The 25,697-nt window shown below is 45.9% G+C and overlaps 1 protein-coding gene across 1 annotated transcript in view; it reads left to right on the top strand.

Annotated features, from left to right (window-relative positions):
* Window positions 1–12,295, top strand: part of NPAS3 (neuronal PAS domain protein 3) — an 847,937-nt gene extending 835,642 nt beyond the window's left edge. The window contains exons 11-13 of the mRNA XM_066633763.1: window positions 3,643–3,790; window positions 7,711–7,835; window positions 10,875–12,295. Coding sequence (XP_066489860.1) covers window positions 3,643–3,790; window positions 7,711–7,835; window positions 10,875–12,184 — 1,583 coding nt within the window. The 3' untranslated portion in view covers window positions 12,185–12,295. The remainder of the gene's footprint in view (window positions 1–3,642; window positions 3,791–7,710; window positions 7,836–10,874) is intronic.
* Window positions 12,296–25,697: the final 13,402 nt, after the last annotated feature.

Below are 25,697 nucleotides of genomic sequence, written 5' to 3'. Positions count from 1 at the left end.
ACAGATAAAGAGAGGATATTCAACCCTTTCCTCATGCACTCCACCTGAGAGGTGTTCTGAGGAATGGGGAGCTTGCACACCTTTGTTTTGACAGAAAACTGGATATACCTCTCAGAAGCCATGCACAACCTTTGAACTCCTCAGGACACCTCCAGACACGACTGGAATGCACTTCCAGTCACATCCAGAGGTCCTTTGAGGGGCCCCACCTGCAGATTTGATTATCCACGGATTTCAGTATTCAAGGGGGGTCCAGGAATGGCTTCTGTTATGATGGCTGAGCACTACCTCTGAGTTCAGCAGCTCGTCCTTTGAAACCATGGGGATTCTTGCAAGTATTCAAATTCCTATTGCCTCAGTCCCTTGACATTAAGAAATGCAATAGTTCACAGGAAAGCTGTGAGGATTCTTTGCTAACTGTAAAGAAGAGACTGTTAACAAAGTCTGAAGTGTGTATATTTGAAAGAGGTGCATGTTTGTTTCCACCTAGAACTTGTGAGGTCTTTGTTTTCCTCATAGTCTGTTCCTCATAGTCTGTTACTCCCTAGTTTCACCGTCAACAGTTGTTCAAAACCTCACTATTTCCCCAGAGCTAAATATTCTCTTACAAAGAACTTCCCTTCCACTTTTTCTCTAACCTCAATCAGAACAATTACCAATTCTGAAGAATTTGCCTAGAATTGCCGTCTCAACCTCTATGCAGCGATGGTTTGACAGAAGAGCTGTGTGGTTGGTCGTTAGTATCTTGCCAGATTTTTGCTTAGCCCCACAGTTTAGTGTTCGGAGAATCCGCATGTGTCTTAGACATGAATACCAGAAAAGCAAAGTGCCTTTTGATTAGATATAAATGCAGAAATCCAGTCAGCTTCCGCTTGTTTACAAAACACCCTAACCCAAATTGCAAATGTTTTGCTGCTTCTACAAAATAGAACTGTCTGAGCATTTGAAATTTCATTTCTGTCAATTTATTGTAATGTCAAAACTCTTTGTCATAAAGTGTTGAGGGTCAAAATTAGTCCACCCCCCCACACACACACAAAGTAGGTCTGTTCCTGTTCCTTCCTCTATCTAGTTAGATTACAGATGTGTCACTGGTTGGCAACCTTCAGTCTGGAAAGACTATGGTATAAGCCTACAGCACCCGGTATTCCCAGGCAGTCTCCCATCCAAGTACTAACCAGGCCTGACCCTGCTTAGCTTCCGAGACCACTCCCTCATTAAAATAGTCAGTGCCTCATACATGGGTGTGTTGGGTGCAAACATAGGGGAAGGGGCAGGACTCTAGGGAACAAGAGTGACTCATAAGGTGTGGGGGAAATCCTGTGGTTTTGTTTGCTTGTTTGTTTCAAAGAGTCCTCCATCTGTTGAAACTCCCAAGTGACTGGGGACTGAGGGCTATGCATGGCGCATGTCCTCATGTTGCCAGTTTATCTAGGCAACATAGAGCAGTCTCGGGCATGAACCTTCAGCGGGCCCAGCCCTGGCACTGGAGTGGCAGTTCAGCAAATACTTGTTTCCCTTCAGCCTGGAGGCAGCCCAAAGAAGGGAAGAGAGCCAATGTCAGAAGATGACCTTCCTCAGTTTGCCTTCTCCAAGCCCCACCCCCCACCACCTCCAGAATAGGGAGCCAGGCTTTACTGCCTAAAGGATTGGGCATTGGCTGAATGGAGCAGACACAACCCTCCCTCTGTTATTCAGACAGACTGAAGCATGTTATCTGCTGAGCTGTCAATTCTCAGAGCCCAAGATGAGCCTTAGCAATGACTTCAGCGTGGACGGGAGCAGGACAAGCACACGCAAACACCATTCAATCTAGTAGCACTGTAGGGACTGGAGAGCCCTTGCTTAAGGTGTCAACTTTCTGGCTCTAGCAGAGGGGCACGGAAGCGGCAGATCTCCCCCAAACCAGCTCCATTGAGCCACAGCGGGGAAGACCCACCACATACCTTGTACTTGAACCAGGTGCTATCCCTCCTGCTATCTCTAACCAGGTGCTATCCCTCCTGCTATCTCTAGTGCCAGCTTTTAAAAAAAAAAAAAAACATGAGGGAGGGAAAGTTGGAAAGGGATAGTAAAATGAAGGAGAATGTTCGGCTTGCCTGCCCTCCTCTTCCTTTTCTGCCGACATATTGGAGGGGGGTCCTATTTGTATAAGTTTAGGTACGAATATCTTGGTTTAGATACTGATTTCTATCAATTACCTCTGTACCCTTTTCTTGATTTGGAGGTCGAGGCTAACTTCAAAGGTACAGTCCACTTTAATAAAGTTGGAACTTTGACAGGTTCAAATCCCATTTTCCTCCCCAAGTGGCTTCTTTTCTTCCTCTTCACTCACCTCCTTCCCCCCCTCCCCAAAAAAGAAAAGAACAGAAAATCAAAATGTACTTCATGAAACTGTTGTATATGAAGCACTTATTAGCCATAATTAAATGGACAATATGAATTTACTACGTCTTTAGGACTCTGGCTTGTTCTGGTTTAGAGCAAGATGATTAATGCAAATACATATTACTTGAGATAACCATTTAGCAGCTAATTTAGCCAAATTTATTACAGCAGTTAGAGGTTTTTCATTTTAGCAGACGGAGACAAGGACATGCCAAAACCGGAGATGTATGTGAAGGCATACTGCCCTCTAGTGCGCGAGAGTGTTCAGGATGAAGCGCAGTGACAGACCGGAGAAAAATGTAAGGGCTGGAGTCACCAGGAGAGCAACCACGTTCTCCAAGTGTATGCCAAACACATACATGACTTTATTCCAGCCAGTGATGTGCGGCTTTTCCCCTTCCACTAAGATGAAAGTCTCCCGATATGTCACAGTTTTCACTTGGCCACATGCTGCTTGGAAACAAGCAAACATCTGCCTAGTGAAATTTTTGTGGTTTCTCCTTCCCAAAGACAGTTTCACTGAGCCAATTGTGACTTGTCCACCCACTTCGGCACCTCTTTTCAGACATTGCGCGGGGAGGCTCTTGGCTGTTAATGTGCTCGATTCTGCACCTCCCTGAGGCCACCGTTCCCTTCGCCAGCACTTTGGTGGATTTATTTTGCTCTGGTATTAAGCAAAGTCTCCGCAGACGTTCCCCCTACTGACCACTGGAGATTTGGCTCGTCTGAGGACTGTAAATTCTGTTTGACAAGATCAAAAGAAGCAGATGTGTAAGTGCACTAGTTGATATTGCCGGCAATGAAGGAAAATGATCAAAGAACCAGGGTACAGTATCTTCCCAAACCTTTCAAATAGCCAGAATCTCAAAAAGGTTTACCCAGGAGCTATGAATAAATCACATAGAAATGTAATTTACTTTTTTTTTTAAACAATTTGATGTTAAGTGCACTGGAAATGTCCATGCAGGATTCAGGGCTCCATGAGATCTGTTCTCCTTTCTGCTCTTCTTCACTGACTCGAGCTGCCAACTGCAGATTAAAATCGCACTACAAATGGAGGCATCCCCTGCTTCTCTGCCAACACGCTGGTAAATGGCTGAATGTATTTGTCGTTGCAAGAATGCATCCTGTTAAATGTGGTGACACAAAGCCCTTCTGTCCCTGCTGATGTGTCGCACTCTCTTTGCAGGGGAGAGTCCCCTTTAAACGCAGCACTAACCGCTCCCCTCTTTCCTTTTGTTTCCCTCAATGCAGTGCTGAACAAGGGTCAGTGTGTGACAAAATACTACCGCTGGATGCAGAAGAATGGGGGTTATATTTGGATCCAGTCTAGTGCCACCATCGCGATCAATGCCAAGAATGCAAATGAGAAGAACATCATCTGGGTCAATTACCTGCTGAGGTATATCTTCCTGTCAGTTTCATTCCCTGCCTTGCTGTTGTCATTGCATGAGTCATTCAGACTGGTTTAAGAGAAAATCAAGCCACCCTTGCAGTGGGAGTGAGCTCAGGATCACTGCCTGGCCCACTAGTGGATCACAGAAAGTTGCTCATGGTCTTGTCAGAATCTGGGCATTGCTCGAAGTGGAGGCGTTGATTTCACTTCTGAATTACTTTATTACAGAGCTGAGTTGCAGCCATCCCCTGCTACCAGAATGCCTTTGGCTATTGATGAAGTCTGGAGAGAAGCCTGGAGCAATCAACCCAGCACATGTTTGACATTGCTCCTAGAAGAGTCATTTTCATTCTTTGGCCGTTTCAGAGAATCTGTTTATTGTGGGCATTACTGCAGTACAGAATTTGTCTTAAAACTTAGTACTTGAGGTCAAATTACATAATCATATTTCCCCTTTTAATTTTTTTTTTTCCAAGCAGCCAGGGAATTGATCAGGGCTGGTTGTGCAGAGGAAGTGGGCCTTAACCCCCCCCCCATGCTGTCCCAGTTAGACTGGGCTCCTGAAGCCCAATCTTCAGGGTTACCTGTCCTGAGAGAGAAACTGCGACGGGCACAGACAGCCACTTTCCTTACATAAGAACAGCCCCACTGGATCAGACCATAGGCCCATCTAGTCCAGCTTCCTGGATCTCACGGCGGCCCACCAAATGCCCCAGGGAGCACACCAGATAACAAGAGACCTGCAAGGCCTCCTGGTAATTGTAGTTAAGAACATAAGAACAGCCCCACTGGATCAGGCCATAGGCCCATCTAGTCCAGCTTCCTGTATCTCACAGCGGCCCACCAAGTGCCCCAGGGAGCACACCAGACAACAAGAGTCCTCATCCTGGTGCCCTCCCTTGCATCTGGCATTCTGACATAACCCATTTCTAAAATCAGGAGGTTGCGCATACACATCATGGCTTGTACCCCGTAATGGATTTTAACTCCAGAAACTTGTCCAATCCCCTTTTAAAGGTGTCTAGGCTAGACGCCATCACCACATCCTGTGGCAAGGAGTTCCACAGACCGACCACACGCTGAGTAAAGAAATATTTTCTTCTGTCTGTCCTAACCCGCCCAACACTCAATTTTAGTGGATGTCCCCTGGTTCTGGTATTATGTGAGAGTGTAAAGAGCATCTCCCTATCCACTCTGTCCATCCCCTGCATAATTTTGCTTCAGGAGCTCGATCCAGATCAGGATTGTGGCACAGGAGTGAGACACTGAACCACCCTTCCTGTGCTGCCTTTTTGATATTCAGATTAATCCTCTGCGTCAAACTAAATGTGACTTTAAAGCTGTGCTTGCCAAATGCTTATTTTTTAAAGTGTTAAGTAGCTGTCGGATTGGGCCTCACACAAGAGGAGAGGGGGGAGCTTAAATTGTATTCCACCTCTGCTGCAACCCGCCCTTCTCCCCCCCCACCCCGATTCTCTGCTTGCTGGCCCCAGGACTACTATTTGCCAAAGAGGGGGAAAAACCACTGAAGCCCCTGGAATAGATCATTGTGGACAGAGTGGGCTCAGACAAAACTTATTCTGAGTCCAGTTCTTCTCCCCCCCCCTCTCTCTGCAATCAGCCCGTCTTCCTCTGTCAAGCAATTATCAGCAGAACGTTAGACATCAGCACTTGTTGGCAACCTTCAGTCAGCACTGCACATGCATTATTGCACACCCTCTGCATAGAAGCACATAGACTTCTCTGTGTATCCTCCCTGCCAGAAAAGGTCCAGTGCTGTCATCATCACAAGAGAGCCCCCTAGCTGCAGAGAGTATCGTGGGGGGGGGTGGAGGTGAAAGCTTCTCCCCACTCAGAGTCCTGACTACTGAGAATCCAGCCTGCTCCTTTCTTCATCTTGGGTTTTGGTTTGTGATTGCACTAGAGTGTGATGAAATGCTGGATGCTGTCTATTGGTAAACAAGAGAACTGTGAGCAGATTCTGGGGGTGCTAAACCAGAATGGATGGCAGAGTAGGAGAGGGTCTCCACCAATGTCTACTGCAAGCCACTTGGAATCCGAAGCAGCAGAGAAAAGCATGCATGATTTCTTGTGCTCTTTGGGAAAGTGACTGGGGGGGGGGGGAGGCTGCCTTTGGTGCAGGCCTCTGGTTGCCAAGGCCTCCCTTTGCTGCAGTTATGGAGCAAAAGGGGGAAATTGGAATTCCTGCATGTTGGCACACCTTCTCCATCAGAACAAACTCCGGGCAAGCCTTCAGCAGAAGACAGATTTGCAGATTGCTGATGGACCAGTCCTTGTGTCAGCCCCCAAACCACCTCTCCCCTTCCACTTCTTAAAGCAGTGTCGTTCCCTGTACTGGATGGCTGGTCCTTCTGTCCAACATGAATACACACACACACACACACACACACACACACACACACACACACACACACACACACACACACACACACACACCCTTGAACCAGTTTTTGAGATGTCCCAAAAAGAACATAAATAAGCAAGCACCCAACAAATGTTTTAGCAGGTAAGTGTGGGAGGCTCTTAGAAAGCAAAAGTAGACAGCCAGTCTGAAGCAGCAGGAGGGGGAGCAAAAGGGGAGAGGTCCTCAGAAGGCTGAACGTGTTCGTTAAAGGGGCAAAACTGGGGAGGATGGAAGTAGAGCCTGATTCTTTTTGCACAGAGAAGCCCACACCTGATTCTGTCTCCCCCCATGTCAGAATGCAGGCTTATGAAAAAGGTTTGCAGTCAATATTGATATTTATCATATGAAACAAAGGGAGAAGCCAAGCATGCCATGGGGAGAAGTGATTCCCCTGCCAAGGTGCTTCTGTCCAGATCTGAGAGCTCTTTAGGCTTTTCTTGCACTGAGTCTTCTTGCCAACAGTTGGCGGGGGGGGCTGCTCAGCACGAGCAAATGTGAAGTGTTCATAAGCAAAGGTTTTGTTTGGCTCTCTGCTGGCTTTCAGGCAAAAGGCAAACAGACCAGCTAATCTATAATTTAGCGTTATGAAGCATCGAAATGAGAGATCTGTGGGTAGATCTGTGGACTGTTTCCAGCCCTTTCAGAGGATTTCAGGCACATGCTTTGGCAATGATAGTAACCCTCTGTTTGCATCCAGCGACGGTGCAGGGCTTTCTTGATACTCGGTGTTTGGTTACCCTGGCAGTGACTGTTAAAGCACACACCTTTTTTAGCTGATTCATGCATTATAATGTCCCTGCCGCTCTTGGCAACTCCTGCAACATCACAGATCAATTTACAGGTGTAGGGAAGTTGATCTTGTGAGCACTCCTTCCTCACAGAAGGTGATCTGCAGCAGTAGCATAGCTACGGGGGTGGCGCAGCAAGTATTGCAGGTGCGAGAAGCAGCCCCTCCCATGTGTCTTGTCCTGCACTTTGCCATCACTGCCCACAATGGCTCCAATGGCAAGTGGTAAAAATGGAGAAAAGTAGAGAGAAGTAAAGTACATAGAGAAAAGTAACTACACAACTGCACAAAACTTCTGCAAGTTATGCAGAGAGAGAGAGAGAATGGGGGAGTTGAAGGAGTAGCAGGCACTGATCATAATGGCAGAAATGCTGTTGCAGTGTTTGTCGCGCTGGTTGCAAAGCAGTGACGTCTTTTTAGACCACAGATACAGTCTGCTGCCTGATTAAATACAGGGTTTCTGGCATTTTAGAGACCTGAGCAAGAGCAGATCTTGGATGGGTATAAATATTTGATAGTCGTATTAAAAGGAGTCTCTCCATAAAACTTCTGCTCTACAGAACTGAAAGAAGATGTGTATATTTTCATGTTTGCTTTGCTGTGCTCTCTCTTTACATTCTGCGCTCCAGAGATTTGAGAGAAGAAAGTGAAGAAAACTATCAAACTGCAAATCGTACATTTGTGCTTATATTTGCCATCCCATTTCTTCTGCAGCAACCCGGAGTATAAGGACACCCCGATGGATATTGCACAGCTTCCTCACCTGCCGGAGAAAACCTCGGAATCCTCTGAGACCTCAGATTCAGAATCAGACTCGAAGGACAACTCAGGTAACCAAGGCATTCCCCTGTTGTGTTGCTCTGTGTCTTTTAGGGATTCTTCCCAGTGGCGTCACTAGCAGGGTGCAAACAGCACTGGGTGACGCACACGGGGGGTGGTGGTGATAGCTCCGTTGACCAAAATGTTTAAAATCTTGGTATTTTCAAATAAAACCAACATGTTATATGTCATCTGATGCAGAATTTCATGCAGAGTGCAATGAAACAAACCGCATTGAAATCCTTCTATTCTATCAAATGTTATAGCCAATAAACCAGCGGAGTGGGGCAATGGCACATCACTTTGCCCACCACATGGGGCATTGTCCTGACTACTGCATGGTAGGAGGTCCATCTTGGGGGTGATGCACAAGCCTCCTGCACTGGGTCACACAAACCCTCGTGATGCCACTGATTATCCACACACACACGCGCGCGCGCGCGCGCACACACACACACACACACACACACACACACACACACACACACATGCTGCACAGCCAAGTTAGGGATTGCGGATTCACCACATGTCAGTGAATCTGATGATTCCTATCGATGGTTCTACTGTATCAAAGCCTGATCTGCCCAGGCTCCCTTGAAGTAAAGCTATCTACAAATGTTGTGAGCTTTCTGTATGACAACAGAGCTTTCTTTTGCATCAGACTTTGTTTGTGGCTTTAGAATACTATTACAGGTCTTAAACACTGGCAGTTAATGAGCTGTAATTATCATCCAGTAGCTTCTCCTTTGCATCAGATTTTTCACTTCTGCAGGGTTTGGGGATAATGAGGTTGATTGGGTGAGTGTTTGCTAGTACAAATACAGCATTTTCTTACAGAGGTAGTGACTTTTTGCAAGTTTCACAGGAATGTTGTGACTGTGGATTAAATGCCTAAAAATACAAGCTACCTATTACTATGATTTACTACTAAACATATGAAATCATGACAACGGAAACTGCATGAGATGTTTCTGGTGACTATGCAAATAGTCACAATTAGGTGACTACACAAATAGTTAGGGCCCAGTCTATCCAATTTTCCAGCACTGATGCAGCTGCAAGCCCTGAGCTAAGGGAACAAATGCCCCCTTACCTTGAGGAGGCTTCTGTGACTGCCCCTGCTGGCATGGCTGCATCAGTGCTGGAAAGCTGGATAGGATTGGGTCCTGGAGGAATCAGTGAGCTGGTTACCTTATAAGAAGACAGTTTTTTAGTGGAATAGGCATGAATCGAGAAATAGATGAGTCCTAGAGCTTCTACACACAGTGGACACTTTGATCCCCACAATAGTCAAAGAGGACAATCTGACAAGCAAGACCCCAAACGCAGGCTAGGTCCTGAAGCCAGGCCCCTCCTATGTATTCTGTGAACATTTTGTCCCTGTCCTGCATAGGTATGCACAATTAGCCAGGTGTTTTTTTAAGGACAGCTATAACAATGCCCTAGCTGAAGCCCAAATCATGTCTGCCTCCCCACCCCCAGGGGGTCTTCTCAGACCTGTGTCAGCAATATCAGTGGCGCACGTCTGCGCGGACCTGTGAAGGCAGATTAAACCCAGGAAGGGGACTTGGATTCAGCAGACATGATGCTCTCGAACCCGGCCTTTTCCCAGTCCTGATCAACCCTCCCATCTCATTCTGCCCACTCCCTCCCACCCACCCCGTCTCCCTCCCACACAATCCTACCTGGGGAACAGGTACCACGTGCTCTGGCGTGTCACAATGGAAATTGCTTAGCATTACCAGAATGCTCATTCGGGCAGCACTAGGTGCTATTAGGATTAGACCTTTAGATGGCCATCTGCTCTTACCTGGGAGTAAGTCTAATTGAATTCAGTGGGACTTACTTCTGAGTATACATGGTGTATACAAGATTGCACTGTTAACTGCATATGATATGAATGTGGGGGTGGGTCTACCAGCAGCCACTGCCGTAAGAGCCAAACCCTCATAACAGCCAAAGCCTCCATCTTTAGAGACAGATTTGCAGGCATACTGTCAGAGAATGTGCGCTCCCTGCGGGAAGAGGACCAGATGCAGAACAGTGAAGAGAAGGTCTGGTTTGTGGGTATTTATATGGTGGGAGAAGGTAAAAGGATGCATGTGAAGATGCCACTGGGGTAGGACCACCTCCCACCCCCGACCAGCAGTGGTCTCAGTGTGGAGTGAGGGAAGGAGGCTTTTGGGTGGGGGCAAATGCAGTGGCTTTCCTTTCTCTCATCCTACTCAATGACTGGAGGTTTTGGAAAACAGTCTTGTTTATTATTAATTATTATTATTAACAGTATTTATATACCGCTTTTCAACTAAAAGTTCCCAAAGCGGTTTACAGAGAAAAATCAAATAACTAAATGGCTCCCTGTCCCAAAAGGGCTCACAATCTAAAAAGATGCCAAGGAATACCAGCAGACAGCCACTAGAAGAGACAGTACTGGGGTGAGGTGGGCCAGTTACTCTCCCCCTGCTAAAAAAAGAGCACCCACTTGAAAAAGTGCCTCTTACCCAATTAGCAGGGGTCAGCCCATGGTGTTCACTCAGAAGTAAGTCCATTGTGTAAACACACACTTGCTGAGCAGGCTACTGAAGACCCTCTTTCTTGTGCTGTGATCATCCTCCTGTGGGCGGTTAGGCGGAAGGTCCTTAAGCAACGCACCACACACCTGCATTTGATGTAGTATTTCAGCATGCCCCTCAAAACGTTAATCCTGCTACGTGCCAAAACCTTCACCCACTTCTTCTGCCCTTGCTGAATTGGAAGACGTTTAGGCTGCAATCCTAACCTCACTTTCCTGGGAGTAAGTCCCATTGAACACAATAGGACTTACTTCTGAGTAGACCTGCTTAGGATTGTGCCCTTGGTGATAGCCAGATCTCTCCGTCTGATATTTCTTGACCTGCGGTATTGTGCGTGAACGGGTGCGCATTGTGTCAGATCCGTTTGCCAGAGATCTTGCCTGCAATAATAGCTCGTTGGCGGTTGGCGAGCTTCTAAGCAGAGGTTAAATTGTCTCACCCCATTATTCTCCCTGACATTTTTTTCCCACTTTTCTCTCTGTTTAGAGGACAATGAGAATTCAAAGTCGGATGAAAAAGGAAACCAGTCTGAAAACAGCGAAGACCCTGAGTCGGACCGCAAGAAGTCTGGGAATCAGTCGGATAACGAGATGAACTGTAACGAGGATGGGAACAGCTCCAGCAACCAGGACAGCAGAGACAGCGACGACAGCTTTGAGAATTCGGACTTTGAGAACCAAAAGGCCCCGGAGGACAGCTTTGGCACTCTTGGTTCCATGCAGATCAAGGTGGAGCACTACGTGGAGAGCGAGTCCGACCTGCGGCTGCAGAATTGCGAGTCGTTGACTTCGGACAGCGCTAAGGACTCCGACAGCGCAGGGGAAGCGAACGCCCAGTCTTCCAGCAAGCATCAGAAGAGGAAAAAGAGGAGGAAAAAGCAGAAAGGAGGCAGCATGACCCGCAGGCGGCTGTCCAGCACCTCGAGCCCCAGCGGACTTGACTCCGCGTTGGTGGACCCGCCCCAGCTGCTCTCGTCACCAAACAGTGCCTCAGTGCTCAAAATCAAAACCGAGATTTCCGAACCTATCAATTTTGATAACGATAGCAGTATTTGGAACTACCCGCCCAACCGGGAAATCTCAAGGAACGAATCGCCCTACAGTATGACCAAGCCCCCCAACTCAGAGCACTTCCCCTCCCCCCAAGCCAGCAGTAGTTTACACGTCTCCATTCCAGACTCTGTCCTCACCCCGCCAGGGACTGAAAATACTGCCAGCCGCAAATCTCAGTTCAGCACCTCGTCCAGCTCCGCCTTGGCTCCCGTCTCCTCCGACCCTTTGTCCCCCCCTCTGTCGGCGTCTCCGCGGGACAAGCATCCAGGAGGCCCCAGCACTTCCAACTCTTTGTTGTACACTGGGGACCTGGAGGCGCTCCAGAGGCTGCAGGCAGGCAACGTGGTCCTCCCTTTGGTTCACAGGGTAACCGGAACCCTTGCCGCCACCAGCACGGCCGCGCAGAGGGTCTACACCACTGGCACTATCCGCTACGCTCCAGCTGAAGTGACTTTAGCTATGCAGGGCAATCTCCTCCCCAACGCCCACACTGTTAATTTTGTGGATGTTAACAGCCCCGGCTTTGGCCTGGATCCGAAGACGCCGATGGAAATGCTCTACCACCATGTCCACCGACTCAATATGTCAGGGCCGTTTGGAAGTGCTGTGAGCGCGGCCAGCCTGACCCAAATGCCTGCAGGGAATGTGTTCACAACCGCCGAAGGACTCTTCTCCACCCTCCCGTTCCCCGTGTACAGCAACGGCATCCATGCCGCACAGACACTGGAACGGAAGGAGGATTGAAATACGACCACCTACTGTGTTCAGTGTTAAACTCTGAGGCATAGACTGTGTTTTAATTTAGACCTTTAATTCTAGCACTTTGAATTTGAGCAGGTCAGCTTATTCTCTCAGTACGATGGTCCCCACTCATCCCCTTTCTCTTTAACTTGACTTATTCTTTCATGTCAAAGATATTTTTTTATGTTTGCCTTCAGAGAGCTGAAGTACCAGTTGCCTGCCATTTTGTCTTCTTCCAAGATGTGTATTTTTTTCCTTTGCATCTTTATTAAGATGCCTCTAATATGTGAATGCCTCTGCCATAGAAGACTCAGCGTTGTGGTAAAGAGATTTTCAAGTGGCAGCCATTGGGTTTCCTTCGAGACGGTCTTGATGTGATCAAGATCAAAAGAAACAAGCATTAAACAATGTGCCCTGTTTGACTAAGTCAAATGAAAAGGGTTGTCTTTGTTTTGGTTCCTAATTCCTTTAAAAATAGGGGATAGTATTTTAGAATTTTATGCAGAGTTTAATTCACTTTTTATGGTTAAGATTTTCTTACTTGCACATACAATAATTTGGGTTCTTAAAAAGTTAATTTCTGGCCTGTGATTAGAATATGAAGAAGATGGACTAAATGTTAATTACAGAAACGTTCACTTAATTTCTAAAACCATGGTGCTATCATTTATTAATCTGTAATGTCTTCACACAATATGCAGCTTGTGGGCTGGATTTTTGAAAGGAATGTGTTTCTGTACTAGTCAATCGTCACCTGCTGCAGTCTCCTTGGTTAGTTAAGACAAAAACCTTCATTAACATTTGCTGCAGGACTTAATTTTTACCTCCAAACTAACAAACATAGCCTCATATTAAATTTAATGGATCCAGAAGCCCTTTTTTGTTTTTGTTTTTTGTAAATGCGCTTAAAAAGAAAAAGAAAACTCAATTTAATTGACTTGAGGATCAGGTGTTTTCTTTAAGGTGTGTATTTTTTTCTCTGCTTTTTTTTTCTCAGTGTAACTGAGGCTAATTTTACAACTTCCAAATAACACTTCAGAGTAAGGAAAAAAAAGATATATTTAACATGTTTTTTATTTTTTCATTTAAAGTTATAGAGGGAAGGTTCTATTTTTTTGTTTGTTTGTTTGTTTAGTTCCTTGGTTTGTCTTTTTTAATCCCCCCTCCTACTTCTAGTGTTGAAGCCAATATGTTTTAAAGAATGGGTTAATAAGCTTGAAATAGATAACTGCAACTAAAAACTGCACATTAAGTATTAAAAAAAAGAAGAAAGAAATCTCCTATTTTGTCTTTGTTGCCAGAAATCCGTGTAGTGTCAAACACTCCAAATGACTGTCGAGTATAAATTCTTCTTCCACTCCATCTTTGGCAGCTGTTTGTTAAGGCATCTAATAACAGATGTGAGAACTGTAATGTGTACAATGTGTAAGTGTCCTTGGCTGTCAGTCCCATTGCAGTTTCAATGTGTGTTACTATATGCAGTATATACTAAGCTAATGTAGTTGTTTTGTCCTTTGTCTTCTCTGTGCTTTATCTCTAGTCTGGAGTGGTGACGTCCCATTCCTACAGTCCTAGTGAACCAGTGATTCTTGGGGGTTAGTGGTTTTTGTGTGGTGGCCTTCCTCTGTAATGTCACCTTATGCTGCTTCCACTGTCTGTAATAACTTTTCATTTCCGCTGTTGCTTTGCTGTTGTGTATTCTCAGACCTCTCTCTCTCGCTCACTCTCTGTCTGTCTCCCCCCACCCACCCTGTGCCTCACCTTCTTTCCCCAATTTCTTCCTCTTTCTCTCTTTTTCCATTCTCAGAGATAAAAGACTCTTAACTAGCTCAAGGTTAATGGAGCCATTTTTCCCACAGAGGAATTCTGGGTATGACTTACTCTTCCAGTGTGCACCACACAATGCACTAAAGAGTAATACTCAGATATATTAAGCAAAGTGATGCCATATAGCCTCAGTTGTTAACATTTCCGGAGTCCCTTGTGCTCTAACTGTAAGTAGAGGGTGCATTTCTTTGGTTTTCTCCCCAGTAGGTTGATGGAGTAATATAGAGAGAGCAATTTCAAGTGAGACAGAAAATTCTTTCAAAGGTCAACCAACATTGCTAAAAAAGGAAACTGAGCTCAGGATTGTTGTATATATTGCATATATGTGCAATGTTCAGGTCTTATATAGCTCAGTTGTCCTCTGCATTGTGGAGAGCACACCATGGTTTAGGATCTGAGGAGTCATTCTGAGAAAGGGTGGGGCAGAATAATTCCCCAAAAGGACATTGGATGCCACAAATTTTGATAATGAATTTTTGAAGGTTAGATGTGAAGGGTTTTAAGTAGATTTCAAGGCCAAGGGAAGCTGATTTGGGTTTACTTTCAGAAGCCCTACTTTAGCTGTTGAACAATCAAAGAAGTGCACCTATCAGCTACAAAGAACAGCGAGACAGCTGTTATTTTATTTTTCTTTTCTTTTTTTATAAATGTTTCTGTGTTGTGTCAAAAAAAAAAAAGATTTCTGGTGATTTAAACTAACAGATAATCACAGCTGCTGTCTAAATCCATAGTGTTTAAAATTACAAAATGGAAAAAAAACTTCATTACCTGTGAAGACTGTGTCTGTGTTTTTAACTATTTCTTGTACAAATATATGAAATCTTTTATGAGGAGACTGGTGCCAAGTAGCTGAATAAAGGGGAAAGGAATTCTGTTCGTATAAATCTTAGCAGTGTTACCAACTCTACGATATATAAAAAAAAAATTAAAATGTTAAAAAATGACAGCTATGGTACATTTATTTTGTTAAGCTAACCGAATCTAACTTCTCGAGTGCCTGGCTTATTTGAAACATTTTTTTTCATTGACCATTGATAATGCTGCAAATCAGAAATGTACATACTTCATTTTACAGCAGGGTTCTTTTTATACTTTTGTAGACTCTCATACATGTCATACATGGTTGTCTTTATGTAACTTAATTTTTTTTTCATCCTGCAGGTGCCATTTTCATAATAAACTTCTCTTGGATTTGTTACTATCTGGCATCACTTCTTTTACATAAGATCATCCTGATTAATGAATGCTGGTAGTATTTGTTTGAGCAGGGACCTGGTCTGACGAACTTCTTTTAAAAAGACCAAAACAAGGCCGTAACCAGATGATTTTGTAAATGCTTCCGAGCTGTGAAAAGAAGCTGTGTGGATTCAGTGCTAATCCAAATACTACACCAAACCCGCCACCATCCTAAATCCTCAGCTACCCCAACTCATTGTCATACTGAGCATTTTATGCACATTATCAAAGCTGAAGGGTGGACTTGCAACGCTGGCAGCCAGAAAAGGTGTGCGCTCTTTTTATCCAGCACACCAGAAGAGGGCAGCTCACATACATTAATCACGTAAAAGGCACTTTCTATTTTCATTTATGATACTCGACATTGTTGTAACCAAACTCTTCCGTCACTCATGTTCTATCCAGGTTCTTGATTTTCTAACTATTTTCTTTCCTCAGATTGGAAAACAGTTAAGTTGATGATTTTATGTGTCTGTTTTTGGCCAGAGTTTTTTTCTGGCCCGCAAACAAAGTGAGGGCAGAAGAGTTTGCCAGGACACAGAACACAGGCTTTGACTGCAAAGTGGCGTCTCACGGGCTAGACCTGAAAACCCCACAGGCCAGTTGCCATGTAACAGATGAACCATGCCTGCCATCTCAGGGTTGCAGCTTTGTGGCAACGGCGAGGGGGGACAATAAACATTTAGCTGGAACTGAGATGCTGGCTGAGGGAGGGGTTCCTGTTTCACTCATCTCTTCCTGCAAAATCCCACAATGTGAACAAGTTCATTTCTTAACAAAATCTTCACGCACGTCAGCAAAGCCAGTATTATAACCTGTGCTAATTCATGTCATATGAAGGGGGTGATTTAATAATTTATTTAATAATTTATTAAATTAGCTGCCCTGGGTCCTGTTAGGGAGAAGGGCAGGATAAAAATAAAGTTATTATTATTATTATTATTATTATTATTATTATTATTATTATTATTATTATTATTAAATGACCTAAGTCATCATTTTCACCCAGCCTCACCCCTGCTTTTACCTTATAAAGCCCTGTGAGATAGGTTGGATTCAGATGGTGACTAAGCTAATGTTTTGAATCTGGGAACCTCTGGCCCCAGTGTCGGAGCCAGGTTGGCTTTAGGTCCTTGGACACTTAGGGCACAATCCTAACCGCAACCTCCTGATTGTAGAAATGGGTTATGTCAGAATGCCAGATGCAAGGGAGGGCACCAGGATGAGGTCTCTTGTTGTCTGGTGTGTTCCCTGGGGCATTTGGTGGGCCGCTGTGAGATACAGGAAGCTGAACTAGATGGGCCTATGGCCTGATCCAGTGGGGCTGTTCTTATGTTCTTAACCTATTTTCCAGCACTGACATAAGGGCAATGCAGCTCCTAGGCAAGGAAACAAACATGCCCTTACTTTGAGGAGGCCTCCATGAGTGCCCCCCAACTGCAGGATGCCGCACACGCCCCATTGGCAGAGCTATGCCAGTGCTGGAAAGTGGGTTAGGATTTGGGCCTTAGCTGTGCACAAAGCACACGTGTAACAGATCCCCAGCCCTCTGCGACTTAGAGGTGGAAGAGGGAAGTATTTTTACTTTTCACCACCCCCTTCATGGCATTCCTCCACCTACCCACTTACTTCCACTGATGGAGGTAAGTGAGCTGATGGGATGTGGTAGGGAAGAAAGAACTGTCTCATACTTCCTCCTCTTCCACCGCTACGACAGCCAGCTTTCTCTTCAGGGTGACCAATCTGAGGGGTGAAAGATGAAGGCAAGACCAATGTGGGACTAGTCACTGGTCTTGCATCCTTCACTGCCAGCCAGTTCACCCTGGAAAGGCAGCCCAGAAGGAGACATCAGTGAACCGACATGCTCTGGTTAGTGCTTTGCTCCACTACTGTCAAGTAAAGGTGGGTGCTGAGGCACTCCATGGGTCAGCCAGACGGACTCTGGGGAGCTCCTGGACCCTGGCCAGTTTTCAGTCTGGCCAATCTCTGTCACTGGCCTGGCCTGATGGACATCAAAATTTACACTGTGGTTGAAGCACATGTACAACTACTCCCCAATATCCAAGTCAAGAGAAGCTTTTCTCTCAACATAATTTACTCAAGAGGAGTCTTGGTATCCACAGGGCTCCCAGACCCCCATGAAGACCAAAACCAGCATAAAATGAAATCCATGTGTTCCAATCCACAGGGATTTCGAACGTGACTGGAACCTTGTTCCAGTCACATTCAGAGCCTTTCTGAGGTCATCTAGAGCCGTTTGAAAGGGTACTTCTGGTTTTTGGTGAAAAATGGAAGCACTCTTTAAACTACTCGGGGGTGGGGTTCTGAAGTCTATAGAGGCCACGTGCAGCCTTTATGGGCCTCAGAAAGGCTCCTGGATTCCAGCAAAGAGCATCTCTTGTGGCGTCCAGGAGCTCAGGTCCAGCTTCCACTGCAGGCTCTGAATCCGTAATTAGGAGGTCTGGACCTGTAATTGTAAAGTGCAGACCGGTCAAAAATGGTTGGCAACCTTCAGTCTCGAAAGACTATGGTGTAAGCCTACAGCACCCGGTATTCCCAGGCAGTCTCCCATCCAAGTACTAACCAGGCCTGACCCTGCTTAGCTTCTGAGATCATGGTATAAGCCTACAGCACCCGGTATTCCCAGGTGTTCTCCCATCCAAGTACTAACCAGGCCTGACCCTGCTTAGCTTCCGAGATCATGGTATAAGCCTACAGCACCCAGTATTCCCAGGTGGTCTCCCATCCAAGTACTAACCAGGCCTGACCCTGCTTAGCTTCCAAGATCAGACCGGTCAGCCCTTGTGTCAATAATAAAGCCCCACCCCCCATCTCTGACTAGTTTTAAAGATTAAAAAAAAACAGGGAAAGAGTGACAAAAGTTTATAGATACACATGGAAGGCGCTTGAATGCAAACTTGAATGCAGTCCACTTTGAAGCCTGGAGAGAGGCAGAAAGTACAGCACTTGATCCAGAGATATTACATGTCTCCGTTAAGGAATGTGGGAGGCAGAAGCAAGTTCACCCTGCAGCAGCAAAACCTGTGAGGGCAGTCCAGGCATGTCCTGCTTCCGGCTCCCAGGTATGTTTCTATGCAGTCTGATGTGCAGCATTCCATCCGCTCCTGCACCGGGCTGCTTTTTTTCTAACTGTGATCCAGGCCCAGCACTTCTAAGAAAAGTTCTAGTGTCTCTCCTAGATCTGTCATTACTCATCAAAGTTAAATATCTGATTAATTAACAGGCTTTTAATATATTACTTCATGAGAGATGTTTATTACTTCAGGTACATGCAATAACACTCCTGAGCTGTGGGATTCAAGTTCCAGTCCTTGAACGATCCATGCTTTCAAGCAGCCCATTTGGAGGCTCTTACTTAGAGTTGAATTTAGAAGTGGTCACAGCCAGTTGCGTAGCTATGGGGAGCGCGGTGGTAAGTATTGCAGGTGCCGTAACAGGCTGTGTCAGTGGCCCCTCTTACGTTGGAGCCATTCTGGGCAGTGAAAGCAATGCGCCCTGCCTGCCCTCAGATTTGTAGAATAAAATTTCCACTCTACTGATGTAAAGGGTTATGTTGTAAAGGGTTCTTCTCTTGGAGAACGTACAAAGGGATATATGCTTTTGGCAGGTATAACTAGTACAGACCTCTTTCTTCATAATAGTGCAGAGTCACATTAGGTAACCATGTCAGAACATGGGCGGGGGGAGCAAAAGCCAAAGGGCAGCAATATCTTTATTAGCTCCAGCCTGCTCCAAAGGTTCCCTGACCTCCCAGGACTGGATGTTTAGGGGAAGTTCCTTCAGTATGGACTACTAGGGTTAGGATACAACCAATCAGCTCCAATCCAAAGCTCAGTGTGCATTCCAGTGCCCACACAGAGCTTCCTCTTGCCTCTTCTCTGGTGGGGACCTCATCAGGCTACATCCATATCTTCCATAGAAAGATGATGGGGACATCATCATTTCTACATCCATAGAAATGATTGGGGCAACCTGTCTTTCTGAGCACACCCTAAGTAGTTTTACGCACATAAGAAGTCATAGGATCAAACTGAGAGTTGAAAGACTAGGGATGCAATTTTGTTAAAAGCTAGTGGATATTGTCAGGAATCACTCCTGCGGAGAGAAAACAGAGAAATTAAATAAGTTCAGACATTTGGCCTACAACTCACTTTTGTTGACAGATCCTATCTGCTGCTATCTGAGGCTTGATTGTGAACCACTGCTCAGAGATGGCACTGATATACTATCTTCTAAGACCAGCCTGAAGTGGTTGCAAGAGAAACTAGACAGGGCTGTCATGGCATCCTTGAAAAATTGAAGTGGGGAAAAGCTTCAGGAAGATTTTAAAAACTGCTTTTTGCCACATCTACTACAAGGTGGTTATATCAGCAGTGATAGTGAAACACTATAATTGACAGCAAGCTTATTGGTATTGTTCTCTGTCTTGTCACTGCTTCTGATACAATTTGCATAATATTTCCATTAATGCTGTTTTTTTAAAATAAAAAATAAAATGTGGGTGAGAAGTAGGAGGTGGTTGGCAATCACTTTAATTTAATTAACTGTCACCCAATTGAGTCTCTCATATGAACCTGAATTTTGAAAGCAAATGGGATGCCAGGGGAACTTCATATTTTAAGGCAAAAGCTGATTTTAAAAAACAAAAGCGCACACTCTGAATATAATGTGCTGGGCAACATAAAAAGGGAACATAATTAAATAGAGGCCAAACCCACACGTAATCCAGTCTGTAAGTTTCATAACACAGTCACCATCTGACATTTTCTTCTTATTTTTTTTAATATATAGCTTTTGAAAATGTGATATGCATATAGAAATATGCATGTAGGAAAGTATGAATTTGTTTTTAGTATTTTATGTTCTTTAAGACAATTAATCCACAGACTCACAAAGAAAAGAGGAGAGCATTGTTTGAGCCAATGCTTTGGAAGCTGTCTCAGGTTTCATCCTTGGCAGTAAGAACATAAGAACAGCCCCACTGAATCGGGCCATAGGCCCATCTAGTCCAGCTTCCCGTAGTGGCCCAAATGTCCCAGGGAGCACACAAGACAACAGGAGACCTGAATCCTGGTGCCCTCCCTCGCATTGGCATTCTGACATAGCCCATTTCTAAAATCAGGAGGTTGCACATCATGGCTTGTAACCCGTGATGGCTTTTTCCTCCAGAAACTTGTCCAATCCCCTTTTAAAGGCGTCCAGGCCAGATGCCATCACCACATCCTGTGGCAAGGAGTTCCACAGACCATCCACATTCTGAGTAAAGAACTATTTTCTTTTGTCTGTCCTAACTCTCCCAACACTCAATTTTAGTGGATGTCCCCTGGTTCTGGTGTAATGTGAGAGTGTAAAGAGCATCTGCCCGAACGGCCCCTCATGACTGAGGAATTAAGTCAGATAGAGGTTAAAAGAGAAGATGTTTCAGACCTCATTGATAAATTAAAGACAAATAAGTCACTGGGCCCTGATGGCATCCACCCTAGAGTTATTAAGGAATTGAAGAATGCAGTTGCTGATCTCTTGACTAAAATATGCAACTTGTCCCTCAAAACGGCTACAGGGCCAGAGAACTGAAGGATAGCAAATGTCACGCTGATCTTTAAAAAGGGAAAGAGGGGGGACCTGGGAAACTATAGGCCGGTCAGCCTAACATCTATACTGGGTAAGATGGTGGAATGCCTCATCAAAGATCGGATCTCAAAACACATAGAGGAACAGGCCTTGCTGAGGGAGAATCAGCATGGCTTCTGTAAGGGTAAGTCTTGCCTCACGAACCTTATAGAATTCTTTGAAAAGGTCAACAGGCATGTGGATGCTGGAGAACCCACAGACATTATATATCTGGACTTTCAGAAGGCGTTTGACACGGTCCCTCACCAAAGGCTACTGAAAAAACTCCACAGTCAGGGAATTAGAGGACAGGTCCTCTCGTGGATTGAGAACTGGTTGGAGGCCAGGAAGCAGAGAGTGGGTGTCAATGGGCAATTTTCACAATGGAGAGAGGTGAAAAGCAGTGTGCCCCAACGATCTGTCCTGGGACCGGTGCTCTTCATAAATGACCTGGAGACAGGGTTGAGCAGTGAGGTGGCTAAGTTTGCAGATGACACCAAACTTTTCCGAGTGGTGAAGACCAGAAGTGATTGTGAGGAGCTCCAGAAGGATCTCTCCAGACTGGCAGAATGGGCAGCAAAATGGCAGATGCGCTTCAATGTCAGTAAGTGTAAAGTCATGCACATTGGGGCAAAAAATCAAAACTTTAGCTATAGGCTGCTGGGTTCTCAGCTGTCTGTGACAGATCAGGAGAGAGATCTTGGGGTGGTGGTGGACAGGTCGATGAAAGTGTCGACCCAATGTGCAGCGGCAGTGAAGAAGGCCAATTCTATGCTTGGGATCATTAGGAAGGGTATTGAGAACAAAACGGCTAGTATTATAATGCCGTTGTACAAATCTATGGTAAGGCCACACCTGGAGTATTGCATCCAGTTCTGGTCCCCCATCTTAAAATAGACATAGTGGAAATGAAAAAGGTGCAAAAGAGAGCGACTAAGATGATTACGGGGCTGGGGCACCTTCCTTATGAGGAAAGGCTACGGCGTTTGGGCCTCTTCAGCCTAGAAAAGAAGCGCCTGAGGGGGGACATGATTGAGACATACAAAATTATGCAGGGGATGGACAGGGTGAATAGGGAGATGCTCTTTACACTCTCACATAACACCAGAACCAGGGGACATCCACTAAAATTGAGTGTTGGAAGAGTTGGGACAGACAAAAGAAAATATTTCTTTACTTAGCATGTGGTTGGTCTGTGGGACTCCTTGCCACAGGATGTTGTGACAGCATCTGGCCTGCATGCCTTTAAAAGGGGATTGGACAAGTTTCTGGAGGAAAAATCCATTATGGGTTACAAGCCATGATGCGTATATGCAACCTCCTGATTTTAGAAATGGGCTTGTCAGAATGCCAGATGCAAGAGAGGGCACCAGGATGATGGTCTGTTTATTTGGGGGTACTTAAAAACCTAACACTGGTTTGCTGCCCCTCTTCTCAAGTGAAGGGCAGTATGTGGGGCCCTGGCTTCTTTACCCTACTGCTGAAGCCACACAGATGCTAAACTCACTCTGTCTCACCTTGGCACTTGGTTCCCAGAGGCCATGCGTGCTTTGTGCAGAAAGGCTTATGCACTAGCAGGCTCTAGTTTTATAATCTTAGCTAGCTCCTCCTCCCTTGCTGATTGAAAAGGGGCTGGTCTTCCCAGGTGAGATCTCTGAAGATCAGGAAGAAAATAGATACAGGGCTAGGATCTGCAGAAGGACTTAATCAAATCTGCAGGCTCCTGAATGGGGTTAATTTGCCTGATGTGGCTGTTAGTAAATCCTAAAGGTCAATAGCCATGCTAAATTGCCCTGGCTGGCTGGGAACTGGCCCTTCCTAGATTCTGGCCCTTCCTAGATTCTTGCCCTCCTAATTCAGCTCTCTTACAGCCCAATCCTATGCACAGCTACTCAAAAGTAAGTCCTGTTATAGTCAATAGGGCTTACTCCCAGGTAAGTGTGGATAGGATTCCAGTCTTAGGCTGGACTGTTTTTTAACCTGGTTTTTATTTGAATTTAAACTGAACTGGTTTAAGAGTTTTTGGACTTGGCAGAATTTACACACTAAGGTTTAGTCCTGTTTGTAAAATACAGACACTAAGGGCCCAATCCTATCCAGACGGCCCAATCCTTCCTATCCTATCTGGAAGACGGCCTCTTCCAGATTCTCCCCAAGATTGGATGTCCACCCAGGCTCCTCAGCGTCATCAGATCTTTCCACAAGGACATGAAGGGCACTGTTGTCTTCGATGGCTCCACATCAGACCCTTTTGACATCCGAAGCGGAGTGAAGCAGGGCTGTGTTCTTGCACCAACCTTGTTTGGGATTTTCTTCGCTGTCCTGCTGAAGCAGGCCTTTGGAACTGCAACAGAAGGCATCTATCTCCGGACCAGATCAGACGGAAAGCTCTTCAACCTCTCCAGACTGAGAGCAAAATCCAAAGTCCAGCTGAAATGTCTGCGTGACTTCCTCTTTGCCGACGATGCAGCTGTCACTACCCACTCTGCCAAAGATCTCCAGCAGCTCATGGATCGTTTTAGCAAGGCCTGCCAAGATTTTGGACTGACAATCAGCCTGAAGAAAACACAGGTCATGGTTCAGGATGTGGACTCACCTCCCTGCATTACAATCTCTGAGCATGAACTGGAGGTTGTCCATGACTTTGTGTACCTTGGCTCAACGATCTCCGACACTCATTCTCTCGATACCGAGCTAAACAAGCGCATCGGTAAAGCAGCTACCACGTTTTCCAGACTCACAAAGAGAGTCTGGTCCAACAAGAAGCTGACGGAACATACCAAGATCCAGGTCTACAGAGCTTGCGTCCTGAGTACACTTCTGTACTGCAGCGAGTCATGGACTCTTCGCTCACAACAGGAGAGGAAACTGAGCGCTTTCCACATGCGCTGCCTCCGACGCATCCTCGGCATCACCTGGCAGGACAAAGTTCCAAACAACACAGTCCTGGAACGTGCTGGAATCCCTAGCATGTATTCACTGCTGAAACAGAGACGCCTGCGTTGGCTTGGTCATGTCGTGAGAATGGATGATGGCCGGATCCCAAAGGATCTCCTCTATGGAGAACTCGTGCAAGGAAAGCGCCCTACAGGTAGACCACAGCTGCGATACAAGGACATCTGCAAGAGGGATCTGAAGGCCTTAGGGATGGACCTCAACAAGTGGGAAACCCTGGCCTCTGAGCGGCCCGCTTGGAGGCAGGCTGTGCAGCATGGCCTTTCCCAGTTTGAAGAGACACTTTGCCAACAGTCTGAGGCTAAGAGGCAAAGAAGGAAGGCCCATAGCCAGGGAGACAGACCAGGGACAGACTGCACTTGCTCCCAGTGTGGAAGGGATTGTCACTCCCGGATTGGCCTTCTCAGCCACACTAGACGCTGTGCCAGAACCACCTTTCAGAGCGCGATACCATAGTCTTTCGAGACTGAAGGTTGCCAATACAAGGGCCCAATCCTATCCAACTTTCCAGCACCGGTGTAGCCACAATGCAACCCCGTGGTAAAGGAACAAACATTCCCATACCTTAAGAAGGCCCCAGTGACTGCCCCTCCACCACAGGGTGCAACACACACCCCACTGGCACAACTGCACCAGCACTGGAAAACTGGATAGGATTGGGCCCTCAGTGTGCTTTCTCCCTCCATTACCCTCTTCCTCTGTTTAGTTTGGCTCCTACTCACAGGTAAACTCTGGTAAACTCAGAGTGGACCTTTTAGCCTTGTGCTTTGGCTCCCTGTCTCAACTATGCCTTCCTGCTTTTATTAAGTGTGCACCCTTATTTACTTATTTATTGCTCTCACCTAGATCCCGTGTCCCAATTTACTGAACCTTTAAATTATGTTCTAACTTAGATGAAGTTCACCTTGGGTTAAGTATAAGGTAAACTTTCTTCTTTATCCTCCTCTGTTTTATTTATTTTCCAAGTGCCTCTGCCTTGGGCTCTTACTCACGAGTAGGGCTCTGCTCCTGCTCAGAGTAGACATAAGAACATAAGAACATAAGAACAGCCCCACTGGATCAGGCCATAGGCCCATCTAGTCCAGCTTCCTGTATCTCACAGCGGCCCACCAAATGCCCCAGGGAGCACACCTGAATAACAAGAGACCTCATCCTGGTGCCCTCCCTTGCATCTGGCATTCTGACATAACCCATTCCTAAAATCAGGAGGTTGCGCATACACATCATGGCTTGTACCCCATAATGGATTTTTCCTCCAGAAACTCGTCCAATCCCCTTTTAAAGGCGTCTAGGCTAGACGCCAGCACCACATCCTGTGGCAAGGAGTTCCACAGACCGACCACACGCTGAGTAAAGAAATATTTTCTTTTGTCTGTCCTAACCCGCCCAACACTCAATTTTAGTGGATGTCCCCTGGTTCTGGTATTATGTGAGAGTGTAAAGAGCATCTCCCTATCCACTCTGTCCATCCCCTGCATAATTTTGTATGTCTCAATCATGTCCCCCCTCAAGCGTCTCTTTTCTAGGCTGAAGAGGCCCAAACGCCGTAGCCTTTCCTCATAAGGAAGGTGCCCCAGCCCCGTAATCATCTTAGTCGCTCTCTTTTGCACCTTTTCCATTTCCACTATGTCTTTTTTGAGATGCGGCGACCAGAACTGGATGCAATACTCCAGGTGTGGCCTTACCATAGATTTGTACAACGGCATTATAATACTAGCCGTTTTGTTCTCAATACCCTTCCTAATGATCCCAAGCATAGAATTGGCCTTCTTCACTGGCGCCGCACATTGGGTCGACACTTTCATCGACCTGTCCACCACCACCCCAAGATCTCTCTCCTGATCTGTCACAGACAGCTCAGAACCCA

Source organism: Tiliqua scincoides, chromosome 1 (assembly GCF_035046505.1).
Source record: "Tiliqua scincoides isolate rTilSci1 chromosome 1, rTilSci1.hap2, whole genome shotgun sequence".
Lineage (NCBI taxonomy): Eukaryota > Metazoa > Chordata > Lepidosauria > Squamata > Scincidae > Tiliqua > Tiliqua scincoides.
This window is presented reverse-complemented; position numbering and strand designations above follow the sequence as displayed.